The 19,844-nt window shown below is 46.9% G+C and overlaps 8 protein-coding genes across 11 annotated transcripts; 3 read left to right on the top strand and 5 right to left on the bottom strand.

Moving 5' to 3' along the window:
- Positions 1–70: 70 nt before the first annotated feature.
- Positions 71–3,591, bottom strand: LOC128274119 (phosphate carrier protein, mitochondrial-like). 2 transcript variants are annotated; one of them, XM_053012211.1, is made up of 4 exons: positions 3,493–3,591; positions 2,103–2,556; positions 1,010–1,350; positions 71–953 (listed from the first exon to the last, which is right to left on the bottom strand). In XM_053012211.1, exons 2-4 carry the CDS (start codon positions 2,478–2,480, stop codon positions 608–610), a joined length of 1,065 nt encoding a protein of 354 aa, XP_052868171.1. In that variant the 5' UTR covers positions 2,481–2,556; positions 3,493–3,591; the 3' UTR covers positions 71–607. The 2 variants fall into 2 exon arrangements, with proteins under 2 accessions (XP_052868171.1, XP_052868172.1); XM_053012212.1 differs by having other exon boundaries at positions 3,488–3,506.
- Positions 3,592–3,863: 272 nt separating this feature from the next.
- On the bottom strand, positions 3,864–8,722 carry LOC128271879 (sodium-independent sulfate anion transporter). Of its 3 annotated transcripts, none has more exons than XM_053009553.1 (5): positions 8,623–8,722; positions 6,082–6,307; positions 5,583–6,011; positions 4,571–5,507; positions 3,864–4,507 (listed from the first exon to the last, which is right to left on the bottom strand). In XM_053009553.1, the coding sequence occupies exons 2-5, from the start codon at positions 6,241–6,243 to the stop codon at positions 4,224–4,226; spliced, it is 1,812 nt and encodes a 603-aa protein (XP_052865513.1). In that variant the 5' UTR covers positions 6,244–6,307; positions 8,623–8,722; the 3' UTR covers positions 3,864–4,223. The 3 variants fall into 3 exon arrangements, with proteins under 3 accessions (XP_052865513.1, XP_052865511.1, XP_052865510.1); XM_053009551.1 differs by lacking the exon at positions 8,623–8,722 and adding an exon at positions 7,704–7,793; XM_053009550.1 differs by lacking the exon at positions 8,623–8,722 and adding an exon at positions 7,461–7,598.
- A 186-nt stretch (positions 8,723–8,908) lies between these two features.
- On the top strand, positions 8,909–9,872 carry LOC128272075 (V-type proton ATPase subunit e 2-like). The gene is made up of 3 exons (XM_053009805.1): positions 8,909–9,128; positions 9,198–9,245; positions 9,316–9,872. Exons 1-3 carry the CDS (start codon positions 9,031–9,033, stop codon positions 9,455–9,457), a joined length of 288 nt encoding a protein of 95 aa, XP_052865765.1. The 5' UTR covers positions 8,909–9,030; the 3' UTR covers positions 9,458–9,872.
- A 230-nt stretch (positions 9,873–10,102) lies between these two features.
- LOC128271956 (probable proline--tRNA ligase, mitochondrial) lies at positions 10,103–11,756 on the top strand. Its single transcript, XM_053009649.1, has 3 exons — positions 10,103–10,229; positions 10,297–10,560; positions 10,623–11,756. Exons 1-3 carry the CDS (start codon positions 10,137–10,139, stop codon positions 11,634–11,636), a joined length of 1,371 nt encoding a protein of 456 aa, XP_052865609.1. The 5' UTR covers positions 10,103–10,136; the 3' UTR covers positions 11,637–11,756.
- Positions 11,648–12,601, bottom strand: LOC128271957 (protein ARV1). The gene is made up of 3 exons (XM_053009650.1): positions 12,414–12,601; positions 12,240–12,359; positions 11,648–12,177 (listed from the first exon to the last, which is right to left on the bottom strand). The coding sequence occupies exons 1-3, from the start codon at positions 12,558–12,560 to the stop codon at positions 11,659–11,661; spliced, it is 786 nt and encodes a 261-aa protein (XP_052865610.1). The 5' UTR covers positions 12,561–12,601; the 3' UTR covers positions 11,648–11,658.
- A 162-nt stretch (positions 12,602–12,763) lies between these two features.
- LOC128273552 (leucine-rich repeat protein 1) lies at positions 12,764–14,114 on the top strand. Its single transcript, XM_053011546.1, has one exon. It carries the CDS (start codon positions 12,828–12,830, stop codon positions 14,112–14,114), a length of 1,287 nt encoding a protein of 428 aa, XP_052867506.1. The 5' UTR covers positions 12,764–12,827.
- A 123-nt stretch (positions 14,115–14,237) lies between these two features.
- Positions 14,238–16,038, bottom strand: LOC128274367 (60S acidic ribosomal protein P0). The gene is made up of 3 exons (XM_053012543.1): positions 15,995–16,038; positions 15,665–15,758; positions 14,238–15,374 (listed from the first exon to the last, which is right to left on the bottom strand). Exons 2-3 carry the CDS (start codon positions 15,716–15,718, stop codon positions 14,478–14,480), a joined length of 951 nt encoding a protein of 316 aa, XP_052868503.1. The 5' UTR covers positions 15,719–15,758; positions 15,995–16,038; the 3' UTR covers positions 14,238–14,477.
- Positions 16,039–16,306: 268 nt separating this feature from the next.
- Positions 16,307–19,818, bottom strand: LOC128272048 (uncharacterized). Its single transcript, XM_053009769.1, has 3 exons — positions 19,687–19,818; positions 18,859–19,616; positions 16,307–18,783 (listed from the first exon to the last, which is right to left on the bottom strand). Exons 1-3 carry the CDS (start codon positions 19,700–19,702, stop codon positions 17,902–17,904), a joined length of 1,656 nt encoding a protein of 551 aa, XP_052865729.1. The 5' UTR covers positions 19,703–19,818; the 3' UTR covers positions 16,307–17,901.
- Positions 19,819–19,844: the final 26 nt, after the last annotated feature.

Genomic DNA, 19,844 nt, shown 5'->3' with positions numbered 1-19,844 from the left:
CTTTGAAGAACCATTGGGACTTTCTCAACCTCGCAGCTACTAACACAACGAAAAATGAACGCATGCGAGATGATGTTTACTTGGCGTCAGAAATTCGCACGTTTTCGATTTTATTCGCGAATCGGAACCACACAGAGACCAAGCGGAGCGGCCCACAACAGGCCGAATGCCAACGACAAAAGCGACCGCGATATGCGCACGCGTCCTGACGCGTACTTTTCCTTGCGCGCGATACTGTTTACTAGGAACGCGCTGGGTGGTTAAGACAATTGACTTTCGTTTGCCTCTGCTTTTCTTCTTTTCTATTCAACGATCGATCATCGGAACCTTTGCCGTTCAGGTGTAAAAACTTATTCGCTACTAATAACACCACCCTTTCGCACCTGCGTTGATCTTTTCACTGCGCGGTTCGTCCTTTGCATTAATCATCAGTATCAGTCCCTCATCATTCTATCCGGTCAGTCACCACAAACGATCGCAGTACACTCTTGCACTTTCATCACTCAAATCTACACCACATCCATCGGCAACCACTTCTCCCACATGTCTGTTAGCGCACTAAAAACACAAGAATACACCACTGGACAACGGCTGGTGTGATGAACATTTACTCCACGTTCAGCTTCTTTTTCAGCGATTCCGGCATCTCTGGTGGCGGAGGTCGGGGAATGGATAGGGCAACCTTGACACCGTCGTAAATGAACCACTGCAGAGCGGTCAAGGTACCGATCATGATGATACGCGGCATCAGACCATTCCACATGCCCATGAAGCCGAGTTTCTTGGCCACATCGATCGCAGAAGATCCCTTGGCCTGGTTCAGCTTCGACACAACCACATCGGCCGGATGCGACACAATAGCGCAGAACACACCGGCAATGTAACCGGCAGCAAAGGTGACCACCAGCTGCTCGCCCTTTGAGCACTGGTCACGCGGCTTCGGAACAACATGCCTGGAAAAACGGACATTAGGAGAAGGAGCGACGGACATTTTCGCGCAGGTACGTACTTGTACAGCAGCTCAACAGTTCGCTCGAAGCAGGCGAACTTCATCATCGTGTACGGGATCTGGCGACACCAGAGCGGCACCAGACCTTTGTAGAAGGCCATAACGCCCTCCTCACCCATCATTTTCGGCATCGCCTGACGCATCGTGGTGGCATAACCGGGCATCGTTTGGATCTTCACCTTGGCCGCCTCCAGCGGGGCCAGTGCAATGTCAGCAAAGAACTCGGCGGAAGCGGAAGCACCCAGGTACACATACGTGCGGTACAGATACGCATTCTCCTCGCCAATCATGTTTGCGTACTGGATTTTGAATACTTCGTAAAGCCCGAACTTGAAGGCACCCTGCAACAAGACGCAATGGACGTTAGTAAGCGGCATCAAATCAAATCACCATGAAAGGATCGACCATCAAATACTAAACATATTAAATACTGGCAGTTGGAGGCGGTTGATAAATGTTTTAGAATAATGATAGAAAATCCCTCAGTAAAGAATTAAAATAAATCAAGTAAAAAACATATTTCAAAGTAAAACATACATAAAATTTTACATAAAAATATATTCATCCTTCCACGTAAAAGCGTGTTTTAAATTGTTGATACGAATAATCTCTCAAAGATGGACAAAACAAAAGTGAAAAACTAATACCTCCACATTTCATAACCATGTCAATCATATGATCACTTCGCATACATGTCTGCGACTAGGTACTGATCGTTTCCATTCAACATGCTTACACTCCACATTACGGGGTTTACGCAGCCCGTAGCGTTCGCCAACCTATCTCGTGCATGTGGCATCGGCTCAAGGCCACTTCAATTACGCCAACAAATCGTGCGAAACGATTCGCCACCCAAGAACGTTAGCTTCGTTCTCCGTCGTGAGACGTCTCTTAATGCCATCGACTCACGGCGAAAGAACTCGCTTCCTTGGCATAGAAGTAGATGGCACAACATCACATGACTTTGATCATGGAAAATAGTGAGCATGTGTAAACCTTCAAACAGCAGGCAGATTCCAAGGCCAACACCCATCTAGCGTCGGCCACGTGAAAATGATAAGTAGATAAGAAACGATAAGGCGCTGCAACTTACCTGTGCCGAGTAGCCGAAGAACGTTGGGGCCCATCCCTTGGCCAATCCGCGAGCACCTTCCTCCGCGACGGTGAGCTTGAATCCGTGGAACAGATTCTTGTACTTGGCCTGATCGACCTGCAGCCGGCACTTGACCAGATCTAGCGGTACGACGGCAGTGTGGGTCAGACCGCATGACAGGATACCGCCGACTGCGCACAGTCCAAAGAATTCGTTCGAACCGAACTCCACCTCGTGGCTAGCGGCAGCCTGGATGGAGCGGGCGGGAACTACGGCCTTGTCCGTGGCCAATGGTGCGCTGCCATCGTCGCACTGCACGCGAGTAAACGGGGAGCGGAAGGGTGAGTTCCGGGCGGCATCCAGAAGACCGGTGAACATTTTTATAATCAGGATTTTCTGGCGATCTCGTGTTGAAAGGGAGGAACAGACGATCCTTGTTCCGCTCTAGCGTGTCCTTGAGGGTGAATGAACAAACGGAAACAAGGGTTAAGACTTTTTGGCCAAAAACAGCACGATTACATACTGTTTAATCAATAAAGTTCAGGGGGGAGACACTACACTGTTGGCCAGAGGTATTTGGAGCAGTGTGTTTCATCACCGGGCGCTTGGCACTAAGCCACGTCCCGTTGGTGATAAGATAGAATGACGAAAGCGTTCGGTGTCTGGGAGTGCGGCACACTGCGCCTTTCCGGTTATGTAAAAGAGGATGAACGAACATCCTTTCTGCATAAAAGGTCTATAATGAAACCAACGGTTTTGTTCTTCTGCTTCATTGAAGCTTTTACTCTTAATTGAATTAGAAGAAAATATAGTTTTTTTCTTTCTAATCCGCTATCGATACACTAACCTAAGAAAGGATAACCAAGGATCTTCCACCGAGGTAAGGGTGGCCAAGGGTCACATCAATAAGCTTACATAATGGGGTAGGGCAAAAGCTCTTAAGTACTCCAGTCATGACTGTAAACTCCACAGGCTTTGCGAAAAAAACGAAAGGGGTAGTGACTCTTTGCAGGAGCCCCATTTACTGACATTCGGGACGATAGATTTCACACAGCAAAATTAACCATAATTTGCACATTCAACCGCGCTAATAGACTGCCGAAAGAAGGACACATCGATCCGTCGTGGTTCCATTTGCAGCACTTTGACCAGATCGGCTTTAAGCTGCTGCGGTGTCACGTGGAAACGCGTGCGTAGACGGCGCTGCGGCCGAACTTTCCAGACATCTGCACTACACAAACTACCCGAAATTTGGGTAATGGATTGTTGCAATTTTGATACAAAACACGAGAGACACCAAAAAGAATTCCACGGTGGTCAATTTATAGCTTAGTTTCACACAACCGCGTTCAGCACTTTAGCTCGACAACAAGCGGCGAACTCACTTTACCTCTGCACTTTCTGCTTTCTGCTGCGGATTCGAACGAACTGGAATGGCGAAATTCGTTCGCTGGTTTGGATGCCGGCCGGACAAACGCACACAGCCTCACTTCGAACGCCGAGGAGAGAATGTGTGCGTGCGCACTTCGGAATGCGGCTTTTGCTTTTTCGGAGGGTTGAAATCGAAACTCACCTCGCGCTGGAGAAAAGCACAAAACGAACCCACCATAGCTGCGCTAGGGATGCTCAACATTTCCGACTCGGATTCAATGAAATAGTTCAATCAATCCAAATAATCCAATCAAATCCAATAAATCAATCCAAATAATCCAATTCAGCACCAAACCGGTAAAAAAAACAGCATTACTTAAATTTGCGTTCTTTATTGCACAAGAAAACAGCTCGTAAGCAGTTGTTTCAATATTAGTACTGGTAATGATAATGAATGGTATAGTTCAACGATAAATTCAATAATCAGTAGCCAATAGAGATCTGTATATTCGAGGCACAATTTTCTACTGCGCGTATCGCACTCCTCTCGATCAGACACCTGGAATGATCGACATGAGGAAAGATGTACAGAAAGGATCGGAACACACTCTACCCGTAGAAATCAATTCTTATGTGCTTATCATGCTAAATGGTGTTTTGCTTATGGTGGAAGGGTAAAGATGGGTTAATACTTAAGGGCAGTACAAACACTAGTTAATGATAACTGAAGACACACATTACACAAACGGTTCATGATTCATCGACCGTGGCTAAAGGTGCAGATTGGCGTTCGACCGGAAGGAGCGGAATCCCAACTTCACGCAACTCATGCTTACCTCCCTCGGTGGACAGATCGTGCAATAGTCTCTGCAGTTCTTCATCATTCGTCACCTCCAACAGACTGCTCTTCAGCGTTTCCTGCAAAAGTTTGTGCACCTCACTCGATGAACCGTACATGATGATGAGCGGTATCTGTTTCTTTTCCAACTCTTTCCGTAGCATTTGCAACCCTGTGGCGGCAGTATAATCGAAGTCTGTGGAAAAACGGAACAAAGTAAGTGAATATAACAGCAATCAAACTCCTACAAACGACTCACCATTCACCAAGCGGCAATCGAACACGACGGGAATGTTTCCGTGTTGTTTGATCGCTTTGGACGTAACATTTCGCACCCATTCGACGGCGGGGAAGTAGATGAAACTTTGAGTGGGACGGATTGAAATATACTGTGTGCCGGAAGCCGTATTCTCAACATTAACGGACACTACCGGACGAGCTGTTCGATACACGACAAACGCCAAATCCGCCAGCACCCCGACTAAAAGTCCTATCTCGACGCCAAGAGCCAGGCTCAGCAGAAATGTGATCGCTCCCGGTATCAACTCGCGCTTACTGCAACGCCACAGCGGCTGTACCACTTCGTATTCAACCATAAATATGACCGCCGATATGATGACCGCACTCAGGGCGGCTTTCGGTATGTACTGAAAGTACGATGTGAGTACACCGAGTGCCAGAAGCACGAGTGCCCCGGTGTAAATACCACCAATGGGGGTCTTTACGCCGCTTGCATGATTAACGGCGCTGCGCGAGAACGAGCCCGTCACTGGCATCGAACCAAAGAACGATCCGAAAATGTTACTCAACGACAGGGACACCAGTTCGCGCGTTGGACTAATGCCGCTTCCACCAAAGGCCTTTGAAATAGCTACGTTTCCGAGCACGGCAATGATTGGCACAAGTACGATCGAAGATCCCAGTTCCGCGAGCACGTTGGTGTACCCTAGCTGCAACGGGCCTCCGGACGTAGGAAACTCTATACGGAATGATGGTAATCGGAAGGCTGGTAATCCGGACTTAACAGTGCCGGTGAGAATGAATGGTTTTTCACCACCCTGCTCGTAGTAATACGCTAACAAGCTTGTTGCTACCACGATGAGAGCATTACGAGAAGTAGCAATAAGCCAGCACATAAGGCCAAACATTTTTCGTCCTCTCGTCGCATCGGGTGGTGTTTTGATATCCTTTAATTTCTGAAAGAAAAGATTCCCATGAAAGTATAATGCACTTTTAATTTCCCTCAACGGCGAAATATTCTACCATCTTACCCTTAAAGCCAACAGAACCACAATCGAACCGATGCCCAGAATGGTGTCGGCCAAACGTACTTCGCTAATTTTGTCGATCACGTACCGCAAGGTACTTACAAAATCTGATCTGGATTTACCACCAATGCCGAGTAACGCTTTCAATTGCGATGCAACGATAATCAGTGCTGTTGCTGAGGTAAAGCCGACCGTAACGGGAAGCGAAATCAGATCTACCAACACTCCCAGCCGCAGGACAGCCATTAGTAGCTCCACAACACCAGATAGGAAACATAGAAGGATCGCAAACTCCGGTACGGGACCAGTTCCGAGACTCGTGTGTCGACTAGTCATCAGCGAAAGAAGAGCGGTCGGGCCAATCGTGACCTCGCGGCAACTTCCTATCATCGCGTATACGAAGCCTCCAATGAACGCCGAGTACAGCCCATACTATAAGGAAAAGCAAATAATTGAGTGGTTAGTTTGGCTGAGTTTGCTCCCAGAAGTTGATCCAACGAACCTGAGGAGGTAGACCAGCTAACGTAGCGTAGGCTAATCCTTGCGGAAGAACCGTCAACCCGACTGTAATGCCGGCGATTAGATCGGCCACTGCAAACTGCACCGTATAGCCACGAAGCCATCGGGTGCCCGGTATGATACGTTCCATGCTCGATAGACCCATACCGTTGTCCGATGTGTGTGTTAACTTCCGGTGGCAATTGTTTACTAGTTGGGAGTTTCGATCCCTGAAACGGAAACGAGAAACTACTGTGAGAACAATCCGGTTACAATCGGTTTGCTTTCAGTAAGTGAAATGGTACGCCAAGCCTTCGTGTGAGCTGGTTTCTTATGATATTTTTTTATTTCGTATTACAACAGCTGCAATGATATACCATCTGCAACCGTCTGTCGAAACAGTGAGGTTCAGTGTTTTCTTAGATCGTAAGCCGAAAGAAGTATTAACGATCACTCGCCTGTCTCGACACTGCCTTGAGCTGATAATTTACAATACATGCCAACGGAACGTATAGCAACTTTGTACTTGAGTCTATTAATTTCAGAAGAGCAATGCTATTCTTAACTCCTTGCATGTTGCGTAGCAATGGAAGCAGAAGTACAAAGATCCTGTGAGATAACCAAGAAAAAATGCATCCTTATCATCACTATGATTGTTTACTTAAAAACAGTAGCACTCGCGATCTAACGGAGTGTGATAGCGATCACATGTGTTTGGAATTGTATTATTGTTTCTAATCTTACTTGCAAGACCAGCCTCGTGCCAAGCAACTTAATACACTGGATAAAAAGTAACACGTGCAGCAAACAAATCTTCACTGTTATTTTACATCAAGAGAGGTTTTATTGGATAAGTATGGGGCGTTATTCGAAGCGAATCACTACAGCAGACTCCATACTCGTCGTCTTGTAACGCTAATAAATAAAGAAATGTGGCACATTCGGTACAGACCATGCCCCAATGATCGGTCAGTTTTTGTGGCTATGTTGTTGTTTTCATAAAAAGTGAAAACCGGCTCAACCGGCTAATCATCCCATCCATGTGGCATGAGCACAGGGACAATCAACATATCTGAACACTTATGACGCTTACTACAGGGGTGCCGGGTAATGAAGACGGGTAATGGTGCCTAGTAGTAGCGCCGGTTGACATGTACGGTCACTTCAAACGGATTTTATATCACCTCCAGCTCGGTAAAATGTTATTTCAAATTTGAATGATGCGAAGCAAGGATCAGAAAAACTGGCTAACCGTGAACTTTTGCCAAGAGCACGACATATCCGTTATTGAATTTGTCCGGTGTACAAACTGCACTAATTTTCGTTTTCACATTTGCCGCTAGGTTCGACAAACGAAAGCTGTGGAAAGCTTGCACCACTCACCGAACCAGGAGCCGTTGAAAACTGGTGTTACAACAAAGCACTTCTACTCTATTCTCCCCCAGCGCGCCTTTACGCCTCTGGGTTGTGTTGTTGAAATTGTTCTACAGTTGTTAAGCCTCTGAACGACGGAAGTGAATTCTCAGATCCCAGGAATGGCACAAAAGGGATAATTGGACTACCATAGAGATTACGGTGCCCTATCATGAACCACAGCTGCTTACAGGAAGCAGCTTACACACTCACCAAACACGCAAGATGCGTGCCACGGTTTGAACCGTTCGCTATCGCCGCCGGAAAGATACTGAACTCGCGAGGATTCGTGGCAAACAACTGATCACCGCCTGCAGCGCGATCGAAGAAGTGGCGCGAAAGGAACCAGCTGTGTTTGCATTCAACCCTTTTAATCCGACGTAGCGGAGTTGATGAGAAGCTACAGGAAAAAACCTGTCTTATTATAGTATCCACCTTGTGAATGGATCAGTCACAGCTAGGGTTAATGTGCGGTTTCGTTGGCGCCGGATACTATCCGGAGAAGCAATGGTTTTACGCCACGCCATTGCGTAACTCGCATGAAAATGCATTCGCTGGGCCCTAGGACTTAGGCTTTATCAGTTCTGAATGCCTTCGACGCCGATGTTGGTTGTGTAAATGGAATGCGCTTCATACGATGAACGTTTTCTAGCCACCACGAAAATGCAATTAGCACAAATTGGCAAACACTTCCGTTTGGCATTACTTCGGGTCACCAGGTGAATCTAGAATATTTCTCTCTGCGTACTGTTATCAGTCGTGAATTAAGTATTTCAATCATATTGTTGCTGCCAACAAAAGAATCAAGCTTTTGTTGGAGTTAATAAGGCCTAATAAGTTCAATTCTGGCACACCAAGCTATTTGACCTATTTTTATTGACGATCCACAACGCACCAGGAAAGCGTCCGAACACAATAACGTTGGAAGATTTGTTGAGTCAATAGACGGTTTTTAAAATGGTATTTGAATGATCGGAACGCGCACCATCGCTGGCTACAGATAAGTAAAGTTCACGGCTGGCGCGAACGCAAACTTTTTCGCATCACGTAAACAATAATTGATTTTCAATCAACAAATCAGATCGATTGATCACTATTGATCGCTTGAGAAAAACTTTCTTCAGAGTCTCACCTCGAAGTTAAGCCTACGAACGATCCATGTTGTTTCACCTTCAATAACTACAGTAAAAATGCATCGTTTAATTTACGTTTATTTTTCACGGGTTTTTGGGCGGAAACTAGAAACCAATAGTATTTTATGTAAACAAGAATGTAAACAATGCCCAGGTGGCAAAACTTGGAACCCCCCATTCGATCGAACTCCGACATCGTCCGACTCCGACTGTCAACACTTATCAGTGACGTCATTGTTTTCTTTTTGTTCTCGCTTACAAACGTCATGTTTGTCATGTGATATTTTCCTCAAAACGCTCACTTGATTCCCGTTCCTGAGGCACAAAAATCGATCGAACCGATTTTGGGTGGCTCAAAGTGCGTTTCAAGTGCAAAATTCTCCCCTAATTGCAGTCCCGCTACAACGATGGGTGCTTCTGCGCTGCCAATCATTATTTTCTCTGCCATATTCGGTGTGGTCGGAATTGTACTGCCAATTGTCGCACCGAAAGGCCCTAACCGCGGGTATGTAGCCTTGGTGTATTACTGATCCACTGCTGTTTCTCAAATAATCGTGTCCATATGGTCCTGCAGGATTGTCCAGTGCGTTCTGATACTGACGGCAGCAACTTGCTGGTTGTTGTGAGTAAAATGTTACCCACTGCTTTAGTATTTTACGCTGACGGATCTTTCTTCATCTACCTGCTTACAGCTGGTTGTGTTGCTACATGGCGCAGATGAACCCACTGATTGGCCCGAAACTGCACCAAAATACGATTCTGATCATGGCTCGTGAATGGGGCAACCCACTTCCCGACATGGATGGGTACAAACCCGAACACGTCGAAACCTAAGCTGATCAGGTGGTGATGTGCAAGTTCAGACACGCACGCACACACGATGGCCACATTCCCAACTATAGACTACGGCCAGCATCGTCCATTGTTTTCATCTTTTATCACATCGCGCAGTTTCCCCCAAGTACCACCGCTTCCACGAACGAAAATTTGTGCAAATCCTTCCGAAATGATGGATTAAATGTGCTCAAAATATGAAGGTCGCCTGTGCACTCCAAGGTGGCATGAAGATAAGATCCACCGTTTCTTTTTCCCTTCTCCAATTTCTACGCCGAAACCGTCATAAAACTGCGCTGATCGACTTACCGGAAGTGTATTGTTTAATTGTCTGTTGTTATGGTTGGTCCTAAATGATGTATTATACAAAATAAAGTAGCCTGCGTGCCCCAACATAATGGAGTTTATGGAGGGAATCGAGGATTGGTGAGGTCCATTTTGCCGGAGGGTGAAAGAAATATAAATAGTGTTCGTTATTTCGTTATTGTTACTTGAATACCTAGTGAAAACCATCATTAACTTCCTTTTCTGCTGGCCATCATCAATTTTTTTCCCCAACATTACCTTTTTGACATGTGATTCAACGTCTCGTGAGCGATGACGAGTTTTGTTTACATCCATCCACCACCGGTTGGTGAGTGCAGCGAAACGCGGTGCCGGGGTTGGCGATCTCCAGAAAATGAACAGAATTTCGAAATTGTTCCAACCGTCGTTGGTTGTGCCGAAAAATGCCACTATCAAACACCAGGAAGCTACTTCAAAAAGCCAGAGGGTAAATAGATGGCAAGAATTCGTTAGTAACGACCTTGACGAATACTGATTTTCCTTCCACAACACAGCTGATGCTTGAGCATGGACTAATGCGGCAAGCCGGAAACGGAACCTTTCATCTGCTGCCCCTGCTACAGCGATCGGTACAGAAAGCGATTGACCTAATTGACCGGCACATGCGAACGGTTGATGCACAAAGGTTAACACTGCCGATGCTAACGTCCGCGGAACTATGGCGAAAAAGTGGTCGGCTAGGGAAGAATGGCGAAGCGCCACCGACGGAACTGTTACAGACTAGAGACCGACATGGGAAGCTGCAAATTTTAGGACCAGTAAGAACGAAGCTTTGCTTTTGTGTAATTTTCTTAATGGCGCACTGCTTTTTTCTCATCAGACTCACGAGGAATCGATAACGGCACTCATGGCAGCGATCGCCCCGGTTTCCTATCGTCAGTTTCCGCTACGGCTGTACCAAATATCGACCAAATTCCGTGACGAAATGAAACCCCGTTTTGGGTTGATGCGCTCGAAAGAGTTTCTCATGAAAGATCTGTACACCTTCGACGTGGATCAAACCAAGTGCCGGCAAACGTACGAATCGGTGAATGAAGCGTACGTTCGGTTGTTGGCGGAAGTTGGCGTACCGTTCGTGAAAGTGGCCGGAGATTGTGGAACGATGGGTGGTTCGCTGTCCCACGAATACCACTTTCCCAGTGAGGTCGGAGAAGATGAACTGCTTCAGTGCCAGCAATGTGGAGCGCTCACAAACGCAGAACTTTCCCCAAGCGAGTGTGAGTCCTGCGCGGGACGGGATCCTTTCGAGCGTCAGCGAGGGATAGAGGTGGCACACGCCTTCGTTCTGGATGATCGTTACACGAAGCCATTACTGGCAACATGTCTCCAGCCGAACGGGAAACCGTCCACACTGCAGATGGGTTGCTACGGTATCGGTGTGACTCGCCTGGTAGCGGCTTCGATCGAGGTGCTTTCGAATGAGCGCGAAATACGGTGGCCTCTGGGACTGGCACCGTACCGTGTTTGCATAGTTACTCCGAAGGCGGGCAGTAAAGAGGAAGCGCTAGTCAACCCGTGGGTCGATCGGTTGTACGGTGATCTGGAAACGGTCACAGGTTGCCGGGGCGAGATTATCGTCGATGACCGCAATCAACTGACGATAGGCAAACGTCTTTTGGATGCACGAAAAATGGGCTACCCAGTGATAGTGGTAGTCGGAGCGAAAGCTTCCCCGGAGGGCCGCGAGTTATTTGAGTTACACAATCTTCTCGATGGAACGCAGCTTGACCTCTCCATTGGTGACATCTTAACTGCAGTTGGTTCAATTTTCTCGAAAACCCCGGAAACTAGCTCGCCACTAAATCATGTCGTAAAGGTTCAGGTGCAAAATTAGAAAAGTCCATTGAACAGGTTTATTACACTAGTTCCTGCAGGAGCGCACTGACCCGCGTAAGAAAATACGCTTTTACAATAAACGCTAGCAGGACGATCACACAGGAGCGTGATCGCGAACAGTCACTAATTACTGAGTGTATCTGGACGAGCGAAATAACAAAGTACAGTAACACCAGCACGATGTGAAGAGCCATACAGGTGTCGTTGGAGTTCTCCCTCCAGATGATGATTGGAATGAATAGAAACTTTCCTATGCTCGCCAGGATAACACCGTGCAGTAACATTCGGGGATAGCTTTTACCGTCACCGGCCACCGGAGGAACGGTGCGGTGGAGCAGTCCGTTGAACAGGTAAATGAATGCATAGAGCAACAAGAAGCCGGTAAGAAAATGTACCGTCGAAAGATAGAAACCCTTCTCGGACAGAAAAGGATCGTTCACGTGCGATCGGTAGCTGATGCTGGTGATGCCTCGGAACGCGTCGGTCCAGAAACAATACGCCTCGAGCAGAATCAGGATACATCCAACTTTCCACAGGTTCTGCGGGAAGATCAATCATTACTGATTCCACTAAGTAGTTACTTTCGAACGCCTATACTGACCTTACAATCGGAATTGTACAGTATATGCCTGTAGGCCGGTTTGGAGAGCAGAATTAAGTCGATCAGAATAATTAGTACCTCGAACTCGATGTACTTGTCAGCGGGATGGTTGCATTTTTCCTACAATTAAGATAGGTCAGGGGCCACTCTACACAGACGTACGAGAAAACGTACACATTCGATGATTTTCAACACCGTTGAGCTGATTCTCCGGTACAGTCCCGAAACAGGACGACCGCAATTGATGCACACATACTTTTGCTCTCCGGACTGATGTCGCAGCAGCTCAAAGTATCCTTGCAGAGGACGTGGCAGTTTCATGGTTTTCGGGCACCTTTTCAACGCTTCAAAACTATCTTTACTACCAAGTCCACACCATTTCCAGAGCACTCCGATGCATTGTTTACAATCTGTTGTTTATTTTCGAATAGCACAAAGTGGAGAACCAAAAAAGCGAACGTCAAATGGTTTGGCGCGCGTTTCTCTCTTTAGAAAACATCCGTTCAAAGGAGGACCAGTTTCTGTTTCTGTCTCGACCGTGTTACGGGTTTCGTGGGAGCATTCTTAAATGAATGCACAAAAATCGGCATGAAATTGGTTTGCGAAACATGTACCATTAACCGTGCGGTGAGCGGGGGGAAGCGAGTGTTCCTCAAAACAATACTGGCCATCGGCAAAGGCTCGGAGCGGAAAGCGGACGAACCGAAGATCATGCTCATTACGACCAGCAACAAGACGGGCACAAAGTATGGCGTTCTTCAGAATATCAGCAAAATATTCACCCGCTTTCTGGACGAAGGGAAGGCAACGATTTCGTTCCTGGTGCCTGAACACGACGTGCAAATCAAGAGCGATAAGATTCAGCTGACCGCCTTCCTGAAGGTGCTGAAACTGGTGTTCACCGGCGGTCGACCGTCGGAAACCCTCGGTTCGGCTCATTCGGCTTCACAACCTCCGGCCGTACGGTTATCCTGTTTGACGGTGAATAACAAAAAAGCGTCCATGTTAGGATCGACCAACGTTCTGGCAACTCGATGTGTTATCACACATCGTAAAGACTACCCCACGAAGGGTTTCTCCCGGCTGCTCGTGTCACTGCAAATCTCCGACATTAAATTGTGTCGTCTCGATACGCAAATAATGCTACTGCCTCAGCTGCGGTCACTTAACCTATCCAACAACTGCATCCAGCAGCTGCCACGCAAGTTTGGTCAGCTGCGACTGACGGATCTGGATCTGTCCAACAACAAGCTTCAGGATACGGCCGACTGCTGGGAGTGGCTTATGGAGCCAAACCTTCAATCGACGCTCCAAACGCTCAATATCTCCGGCAACGGATTGTCCTTTCTTCCGATCAACGTGATCTACGCACGCACACTTGTGACGCTGGTGGCCAACAATAATCTCATTAGGAAGGTTCCCTTCGCACTGTGGAAAATGAGTCGGCTCCGTGAGATTTCACTGGTCAGCAATCGCATTACGGCCATCCCCGAAACGCTTCGCCGGATGAGACTTCAAAAGCTGGATCTTTCATCCAACCAGTTGTTCGAGAACGAAGCTACGGTGCAGGACCTGAGGATGGACGAACTAACGCCAACGGCTCACTGTCACCCCTCAAGTCTATTCGAACTGGCGGCACGGGTCGCCATTAACCGGAAAATCCCGTACTGGTTGCCAGGAAAGGTTCCATTTACCGTGCTGGAAACTCTGCACCGCACGCCGCTCTGTGGCTGTGGCAAACCGTGCTTCGAATCGAAAGTTTACGAACGGGCGAAAGTGGTCTCCCTGAACTGTGTGCACATCATCCTGAACGCCAACCAACAGTTGTTTGCCGATTGTGTTTTCTGTAGTCAAAAATGTTCGCGAAAAGTCTAGTGACTAGTGGCTAGTGTTCGATTTAAATTATTTGAAATAAATTATTTTTATAAATCTTTTCACCCGAAAATTCCATGGTTCCCGTATTTCTCCATTCAACCATAAAACAGCAAACCATTTTTTGGTCCAAGCTTCATCTTGCGATTCAGCATGGCTTTAACAGACTTTTATTTTGCGTTTCTCAATCCCTGGTTTCACAATAAAATACGTATTTTGGTACGTACGAAGCTGTAAAGCCGCATGTCGCCATCGGGCCGTCCCCAGCCTTGGCGAGTAGATGCGACCGTGGGTATGTCCGTGCCAAAGTAGATATTAGCTAAGAAACCGTAGGAGAACAACCTAGCGCCAGACGGCCGACCGAGCTTAATCGAACAGTCCGAAGCCCATATCCTCATCCTCCGACTCGGTATCTTCCTTCTTCTCCTCTGCCTTGGCAGCCGGAGCGGCAGACGCGGCAGCAGCCGGAGCCGATGAGGCACTGACAGCAGCGAACTTGCTCGGGTCCTTGATGAACTCCTTGACCGTTTCGGCTTCCTTGAACTCAACCTCGGTGACGGCAGCAAGAGCCAACAGGTTGCGGAAACCGTTGGCCAAGCTGTGTGGCACGGAAGCCAGCGTCGGATAGCCGATCGACAGCGAAACGGCAGCCAGATTGGCGACCCCAGCCTGGAACTTGGCGCGCAAATCCTCCGGCTTGATATCGAGAATCTCCGGCGAGAAGATCGAACCCGAGTCGAACACCTGCTGGATCTGCAGTCCGTACGAGAACGGCGAGATGTTCAGCATGTTCAGAAGCGTGGCTTCCGAAGCGCCCACTTTATCGCCCGGCTTCAGGATGGGCACGTCGTTGATGATTTCAATCGTACCCTTCGAAATCTTGGTCGGGATCGACAGAGCCTGGAAGAAAGAGGTCTTCTCCGGACCGAGACCGGTGTTCTGGGCCGGAATGACGACCTCCAGCGGAGCGATGGCACCGGCACGGGCGGGAGCTCGCACCTTGCTCTCGGTCAGCTTATCGCGGACATCGGCCAAATCGCCCTTGGTGAACACGAAGCCAACGTTGCCCTTGATGTGGCCCAGTAGCTTCTCCAGGCTCTGGTTGTTCTCCAGGTGCCCACGGATGGCCTTACGCATCATGGTGTTCTTACCCATCAGCACAATGGCCGTACCGCGGAGCGACATGCGAATGGTTTGCATCTGCCGGGAGCCGACATTGTCAGCGCCGACGATGAAACACTTCGGGTATTCGTCGAGCAGTTGCTGCGAGAAAGTGGAAAGAGAATACAGCGCAATTAGTACACCATCCGGATAGAACCAACAAGTGAGGTTATGTGGTGCGCTGTGGCTACGCGAGCCGCTTCAGACGTGTGTAGAGGAAGCACTTTTCGCACGGCGTTTCCTGGGTTCAGCTTTATTCAAGCAAGGAAACTGACCGTGCGCATCTTACGAATACAAAAATCATCATAAAAACCGAAACCTAAGCCTGTGAAGTGACGCACTAAACGACCGTCCGTCGCCCTCACTCTAGGGGCACGACTTCTGGCACTTACCACGACTTTGAGGAAATAGTTGGATTTCCAGGATGCTTTGTCCTCCCTACCCATCGTAATGTGATAATAGGGACTTCGTAAAGAAATTTAAGAACTAAAATGGGAAAGAAAAGAGAAGCAGTCCGTGAGTAATGGGCTCCGAGAACACCATTTTGTTTCGAACACGTGGAAACAGCACACTTTTGAGGGCCTTTTTTTCACGTTAATTTCATTGCAGCTCGTAAACGTTGGCCGCTTAAAAGTTTGAGAAGCTGCGAGTAAAAACCGCATACTACCGCCCAGAAAAATTACGGGTAGTTTTTAATAAGTTTAGCACAATAAATAACTTACCAAAGCGTTAGCTATGTGGACTCGTTTGCGTTTGCGGACGTAATGAACGAGTTGACAGCTTTCTCACCTCGATCTGGCCGGTCACTTGTTCCCGGTAAAAAAGTTATCACTTACCAAATTGCAAAACAGCTAGTTTTCACCTTCGTGCAATTTTTCACCACTGTTTAAATGTTTCTGTAAACAAACTTATCAAAGAGCAAAAGTTCGTTTGAATTGCAAGCGAATTTATTTCAAAAATTTATCCTCCGCTAGATTACTCTTCTATAAAATAGCTAAGGAATTGTTTCACAAGTTGAAGCAGAAGCATTTCGTATATTTACATTTAGATTTGCATTTTAACGATTGCGAATATTTGCTATTTTGGCCGAACCGTCCATTAAGCGGCCGAACAATTAGATATCTGTAACTAGGGGTTTCTACAACGGTGAAAAGATTTTATATATCGTTGTTTGGAACGGCCTTTCAACAATTGCGCCGTTCTAGTACGTATAAAAATATTATTTCTGACATTGTGTCTTGTTTCTTTCAGCACATTTGTTTTCGCAAAATTGGAAACAATATCACCTTAAGTGCTTGTGCTTTACGCGTCGTTGGCGTGTTTTGTCACTAACTGATTAAGCTTGGTAGTAGACGCTTACTTTTGGATGTAAAGAATATGCAACGAGTAACAACTTCGCAAAAAGCGATCAAGAACAATCCGCTAATCCGCTAATCCTAACTATTTCCTTAACTGTCGGTTCAAGTCTGCTGATGACGACTCAGCAGCTAGTTGTATAATGTTTGGAGAAATTCAAATAATCGAAATGCTAATTTATTGTTCATTGTCAACAGAATCAGTACGAACATATCTAGAATGTCTTTCAACTTGCAATGTCTGTTCACTAAAGCAATACTTGTTTGTGCAAATAAGTTAAAGCATTACTCTTTACTGAATCATCTAAACCATTCTTGTCCGACCCCGGTTCGATGTGCTTTGTTCGGTTTTCCCAAAAAAAGTTCTTCACAATATTCCAAAATTAGACTTATTACTGACTTCCAGTTGCCACTAGCTGTAGTTCTGAAAAATAGTATCGATAATTCCGCATATTATCTTCAAGCGATACCTGTTTGCCTTGGTTATGTATATTGTTCAATGTCCATTAAGTATATTTGCATTCGCGTTCACAGAGAATGATTTCTGTTCTTTTTCCACTATAAATTGTGAAAATTAAAGCTTTCAATTGCCGACGACCTTTTCTGAATACCCGCGGCATTTCGTGCGATTCCATTTCTCTCGTGCGTATCTTTTTTCACCGACTGGCGAGTTTTCATGTTCTTTTAAAGTACTTTCGGTAGAGAAAAAAGTTTTATGGTCGTTATTCCTGTGGGTTTCCTTTGTATGGTCGGCGGCCATCAAATGGCCGGTTGATCTAAGCTAGTAAGTAGATTGTCGTTGGATTAATCGGGGTTGGGGTTGGTTGTTTAGCGCCAGTTGTTTGGATTGCCATTACTTTGCTTTCACCGCAACGGAGTGAGCTGTGCGTGAATGAGCGTTTCGAGAGAGTAAGTGTTTCCGCTGTATCCGGATCGCTTCGTAAAGAGAAACAGAAAATAGTTGCCTCACTATTTAACTGTAGTTTTCCGTTGTTTTACTTCACAACCATCGTGTCTTGGCCATTAAGGATGAAATCTGTATTTTCTACTCTCTATTGCTTGCATTCCCTGCTCCCAAAAATTGATTTAGAAGCTCGCGGGGTCACTTTGTTTTTCTCCTTGCTGGGGAACCGTCGAAGTTGATATACGTGCGAACGAGCAGTTGATAATTGATGTATATTTTCGAAAAGTTAAAGCTTTCATGTATCGTCGATTATCCGCACAGTACGGCAGGGGTCACTACTTTAACTAATCAAGATCAGTATTCCTATCTGCTAGTTGAGTGTATATTTGAGAACCATGTTCAAAAACTCAATATTGATAAACAACGAACGCACATCCTTCGGATCGCGGCGGCAGACAAACTTGCCGCCGATTGATTGTCCCTCTTTCACCGGCACCGGTTCCTCAAGATAGAAAATGGTCTGCTTCCAGTGTGTGGGTCTCGTGTAGGGTGAGGTGGAAAACTCTACGTGTTCCGGTAGCTCGAAAAACGTGTCGAAATAACCGATCAACGCCGTCAGCTGCGCATCCCGTTTGACGGTCAGCTCGAAATCGTAGCTAAAATTCGGACAGTCTACGTCCACCTCCATTAGATCGAAGTTTGCGATAATGTTCGCATTGGTAATGATGTGTTCGGGTTTGCACACTTCAACCATCGCCTCGCGAAGCACTTCTTTCTTCATGCACGACATATCGAACCCGTACACATTCTTCCAAAAGCCGATAAACTCGTTGTGCCGTTCTATGTCACCGTACCCGGCGATGCTGATGTTGCAGCGATTGGGCAGAATCAAACCGCCTTCACGCAGACACTGTTTGCGAGCGTAAATCACACTGTCCATCATACCTTCGAACAGCAAAAAGTAGCCCATCCACTCCGAAACGATGATGTCGACCTTCTCGACCGGGAGCTCGGTGTCTTCCAGCCGCCCCTTCACGAATCGAATGTTGTCGATGTTGTTCTTGCGCACGATATCCATCGCCTGGTAGATGATGTCGGACTGATCGACCGAGATCACTTCTTTCGCACCTGCCTTCGAGGCAAACATTGAAAGAATGGCCGTTCCACAACCCAAATCCAGCACGGTTTTGTCTTTTATAATATCTGCATTCCGCAGGATCGCATCTCGGTAGCTCGAAGTTCGCACCTCATCCTGCGGAAAGTTGGTACAAAAAGAAAGGTCAGGAAAAGACGATAGCAATGTCTTAATATTGAGTTTTATGCTTACGCTCAGCATATCATGATGAATGCCGAAGTGTGAGTACGTGTTGAAGTAGCTCTGATCGTCGTCCACCGAAACACTGCTCACACAGTGCTGGAGTTTGTTTTTTATTTGCTGCAACTTTTTATCAGCTCCGGCCGAGCATGCGTCCGCTTGGGTAGCCGGTTGCTGCTGTTCGGCCATCAAATTTCGGAAGCTTTCCTTCATCTTCTCAATACTGCTGGCGGCGTGCTGCAACAGATTTTCCTTCTCACGCAGCTGTGCCGTCAGATCGTTAATGATTCCGTGCAGCTTTCGATACTGGTCCGTCGTGAGTGTCATGGTTTCACCGATATCGTTCCCATTCTCCTTCTCGCCCGTCGATGACACATTACCAGCGCCATTGCTCAGCATTATTTCATCCAGTTCATCCAGATCGAACATCAACCAAGTTTCGTTGGCCACCGGTTTCAAGTATTTATCATCCGCCCATGGGACAGTGCTCCCTGCGGTCGATTTAAACTGCTCCGGACTGGGCTGCTCACGCCGAATATAATTGATCATCTTAATGTATGAATACTCATCGAGGTGAAACTTTCTCCTAATGCCGGCCAGATCGAAATCATGCTGCTGTTTCACATGCCGTATGGCTACCGTCATCGTTGGCGAGATGGTTTCGCAGAACAAACATTTCACCGGTTCGTTCTGCTCCTCGGCTACTTCCCACTCGTCGTCTTCACCGTTCGAATCGACACCGTCCATTGCATCGCAGAGTGGTGGACAATCTTTCAGAGGGTGACCAAACCAAAGGTAAATTATTCGCTGCACCAGCAACGTTCTGGCGGGTAGGCTTACCATCTTCGTCGCCCATGGTCGCTTTGCTGCCTTGTTGCGTCCTTAAAACTATGCCACAAAGAAAACACGACTGCACGTTCCGCGATCGTTTCGAATGAAAGGATAGGAAATGTAGAAGGAAATCTTTAACGATTTCGGTCAGATTAGATAACTGTTTA

This window comes from Anopheles cruzii, chromosome 3 (genome assembly GCF_943734635.1).
Source record: "Anopheles cruzii chromosome 3, idAnoCruzAS_RS32_06, whole genome shotgun sequence".
NCBI lineage: Eukaryota > Metazoa > Arthropoda > Insecta > Diptera > Culicidae > Anopheles > Anopheles cruzii.
The sequence above is the reverse complement of the archived record's forward strand: the minus strand, read 5'-3'. Positions and strand labels throughout refer to the sequence as shown.